The sequence below is a fragment of the Benincasa hispida genome, chromosome 2, assembly GCF_009727055.1.
Source record: "Benincasa hispida cultivar B227 chromosome 2, ASM972705v1, whole genome shotgun sequence".
Lineage (NCBI taxonomy): Eukaryota > Viridiplantae > Streptophyta > Magnoliopsida > Cucurbitales > Cucurbitaceae > Benincasa > Benincasa hispida.
The window spans coordinates 41,794,405-41,798,468 of record NC_052350.1 but is presented as its reverse complement, the minus strand read 5'-3'; the positions used below and the strand labels follow the sequence as shown (position 1 = coordinate 41,798,468).

Genomic DNA, 4,064 nt, shown 5'->3' with positions numbered 1-4,064 from the left:
ATTAGCTAGATAGGAGAAAGATTCGTAGTATGAGAACTTTTGGATAAAACCAAATTCAAAGTCATAGGAATACTTTAGTCTAAGGAATATCATATTATTATGAAGATGTTTAGAGGATCATTGTTCCTATCATAGAGGATAAACAAAGACTCAAGATAATTAATTAATTAATTAATTAATTATATTTCATCTCGAATCAAGTTAAAAATTTTGGCCAAAATTGAAATAAAATTAATTTGATGAACATGTTAGACAAACAAAGTTTTACATTGGTTAGGAAAAGAAGTGATCAATGTTATATATAAGTGAGGAAATTATCTCCTCAATCCTTTTGTGTTGTTTCAAAAGAAAAAAATTAGCTAGGAGAGTGTATGTCCAAATTGGACGAATTATCTATAACTATAATTTGAACCTAATTCTTTTTACAACTTTCGAACTCCATTTTGATTAATGCATTCTATCAATGAAGAGATTAGATGTTTTGAGCCTTTTCAACTCCAACTCTTGAAAAGAAAAAAAGGGAGAGAAAACTTTGAAATACAATTCCTAGTCTCTCTCCTTCACCATCTTCTTTCTCTATCCACTTTTAGACCTCTCTCTCTCGCTTTCTCAAAACCATTAATTAATTCCTCTCTCTCACCTGAAATCTAGAATTTTCAGATCTCAAACCCCTTTCCCATGTCTATGGCTACAACTTCTTGTCTTCTTCATTTTTCTACCATTCCCATCTCCACAAAACTCACCACATATCACCTCCTTCACAACAACATAATCAACAATAACAACAATTCCCTTTTCCCCACAAACCCTATTTCAATACAACACTTAAGTTTCATTGTTCCAACCTCAAAATGCTCATCCTCATCACCTTCTTTAACAACAATGGAAGATGAAGAAGATGAAGAAGATGAAGCATTAACAATGGAAGCAAATAATGTTGCTCCACCACTTAGTGAAATTTGGAGAGACATTCAAGGGTTCAACAATTGGGAAGGCCTTCTTGACCCTTTGAATCTTCACCTTCGTAAAGAAATCATTCGTTATGGTGAATTCTCTCAAGCTTGCTATGACTCTTTCGACTTTGATCCTCATTCCAAGTATTGTGGCACTTGCAAGTACCAAGCTTCCCAATTCTTTCACAAGCTTCTCATGCCTGATGCTGGCTATAATATCACAAGATATCTCTATGCAACTTCCAACATCAATCTCCCCAACTTCTTTAAAAAATCCAACTTTACACATGGTGAATCCAGAAATTTTTCTAACAGGTGAACTTTTACGCCATGTTCATTAGAAATTTAGTATTTGAACTTTCAAATTTCTCTTTAATACGTTTATCAACTTTAGGAAAATATTAATAAGAAGTATTGATTTAGTCAAGTCTTCGAACAATTCAATTTTGTATTTAATATGTCTATGAATTTAATAAATGTTTGATTTATAGGCTAATTTATAAGTTTAGTTTTTGAATTGGTAGATTTGTGTCAAATAGATTCCTAAACTAATACAAAGTTTCTAATAGGTTTTAGAGGTTTAAAAAGTGTCGTCTAACTATGATTGTCATTTTTTTCTTTTTTTTTAATCTAATAATAAGTTGAAGAATTTTTAATTTCCGGACTAATAGGTCTTTGATGCATATTCAACAGTATTTATTAAGATTCACAAGTTTATTAGGTACAAAATTAAATTTTATGTATAATATGAATATGTAAACAGAAAATAGAAAATCTGTAGACCTATTTAAGATATTGAAAGATTAAAGATCTGCCTCTTTAACATTTTTTAAAATTTAAAGACTTATTAGATATAAAATGAAAAGTTTATAGATTAAACATATAATTTAACCTTTTAGAGTTTGGAGTCAACATGCTAATTGGATGGGTTACGTCGCGGTTGCCACCGATGCCAATGAGATCAAACGACTCGGCCGCCGTGACATTGTTATAGCTTGGAGAGGAACTGTAACATACCTTGAATGGATCCATGACCTCAAGGACATTCTCCGACCGGCCGGTTTTATCCTGGACGACACGTTGGTTAAGATCGAATCTGGATTCTATGATTTGTACACCATGAAAGAGGAAAATTGCGACTACTGTGGATTTTCAGCTCGTGAGCAGATTTTAGCTGAAGTTAAAAGACTTGTTGAACAGTATTGCAAATTGGGAGGAGAAGAAATCAGCATTACTGTCACTGGCCATAGTCTTGGAGCTGCTTTGGCTTTGATTACAGCCTATGATATAGCTGAGATGAAGCTGAACGTTGTCGCTCGAGGCAACGGTAGCCGCCCCGTGGCAGTTCCGATCACTGTCTATTCATTTGCTGGTCCTCGAGTCGGGAATCTCAAGTTTAAGGCCCGGTGTGAGGAGCTCGGAGTTAAAGTGTTGCGAGTGATCAATATTCATGACAAGGTTATGATCAACTAAACTCCAAAGTTTAGGGCATGTTTTGATTGACTAGAGAAAAAAAATATTTTTTTAGAAAAGTCAATTTTATTTAAACTCTTTTTATAAAAACAGTTTAATATACACTTCGATAGCATTTTAAAAGCTATTTTGAATGGTTACAAAATATTTCAATTTTTCTCAAAATAACTTATTTTCAAAATTAACTACTTGAAAAATTAAACTAAACACACGTTTTAGCGACATACATTTTACTCATGTTCTGTTAACATTCTATCTCATTTGCAGATTGAAGAAGTATAACTCGTAGAACTTTTCCTCACTTGGTTGATATGCAGTAATACAAATTTGTTCCCAATCATTTGGAGAAAGTTAAAATTATTTAGTCCTTATGGTTTTAAAAATTAGACTTATTTTAGTTCCTATATTTTGATAAAACCTCGTAAATAGTCTCTATGATTTGATGAAATGCTCATAAAGAGTATGCGCTATTGGGACTATTTATGAGAATTTTATTAAACCATAAAAACTAAATTGTAATTATAAATCATAGGGATAAAAGGGAATAAATTTGTAATTTAACCTTTTTTTTTTTTTTTTGAAGATAACCCTGAATGTCTATTGCTATTCATGTTTCTAATAGGTTCCAATGGTACCAGGCATTATAGCCAATGAAAAGTTACAGTTCCAAAAATATTTGGAAGAAGCCATGGCTTTTCCGTGGAGCTATGCTCATGTTGGCACAGAACTTGCACTAGATCACACACACAGTCCGTTTCTAATGCCAACAAACGATCTTGGGTGTGCTCACAATCTCGAAGCTCACCTACACCTAATCGACGGATACCATGGTAAGGGGCGGAAGTTTCGACTAGTGACAAAGAGAGACATAGCCTTGGTGAATAAGAGTTGTGACTTTTTGAGAAAGGAGTACGGTGTGCCACCGTGTTGGCGACAGGACGAAAATAAAGGGATGGTTAGAAATAGTGAGGGGCGATGGGTGGTGCCCGACCGGCCAAGACTAGAGGATCATCCATCGAATACCGCCTACCACCTTCAACAAGCTCTCAAAGTTTTTGGTTCTTAGATTTTGGATTTGCAATCAAAATAATGATAGAGCCTTATTGTATTATGGAGAGTAGGTTGAATGGCTTTGTCTAAATAATGTCATTATTGATGAGGAGTGGCATTATTTTGGTTTCAATAAATGTAAATTATTGTGTGAATTGTTTGGTGTATTGTTTAGGAGTAGAATATATGGTACTATTTTGCTTTTGAATATTACTTCTAGAAGGCCTTTTGACCCAATCAATTGTCTTTATTTGTATAGGAAGGATGTCTTCATTTATAACCAAATATTATGTTTGCATATATCCAAAATTTGTATATGCATAATTTAAAGCTGTGAGACTGAATTTATATTAATTAAATCGTCATAATTTATAATATTCAAAATAACAAGGGATATAATAAAAATATAATCTTGAGGATAAATGTTGAGTATAAATTAATCAAATATTAATGCCTAATTTAACTATGTTTAAACACGTCAAAATGAACATAAGTCAATTGACAAAATATATGTCTTCCATCAAATTAGTCTAGGATTCAAATCTTCCACACCATGTTAATCTAAAAGAAAAAAAAAAAGTTGGACAA

The 4,064-nt window shown here is 32.8% G+C and overlaps 1 protein-coding gene across 1 annotated transcript; it reads left to right on the top strand.

Annotated features, from left to right (window-relative positions):
- Positions 1–456: 456 nt before the first annotated feature.
- LOC120070748 (phospholipase A1-Igamma3, chloroplastic) lies at positions 457–3,734 on the top strand. The gene is made up of 3 exons (XM_039022624.1): positions 457–1,268; positions 1,853–2,411; positions 3,049–3,734. Exons 1-3 carry the CDS (start codon positions 679–681, stop codon positions 3,490–3,492), a joined length of 1,593 nt encoding a protein of 530 aa, XP_038878552.1. The 5' UTR covers positions 457–678; the 3' UTR covers positions 3,493–3,734.
- The last annotated feature ends 330 nt before the right edge of the window (positions 3,735–4,064 follow it).

Coding starts and splice junctions, on each gene's coding strand:
- LOC120070748 (XM_039022624.1), top strand. CDS start 679: ATGTCTATGGCTACAACTTCTTGTCTTCTTCATTTTTCTACCATTCCC. Junction 1,269..1,852: donor TCCAGAAATTTTTCTAACAG/GTGAACTTTTAC, acceptor TTAACCTTTTAG/AGTTTGGAGTCAACATGCTA. Junction 2,412..3,048: donor TGATCAATATTCATGACAAG/GTTATGATCAAC, acceptor TGTTTCTAATAG/GTTCCAATGGTACCAGGCAT.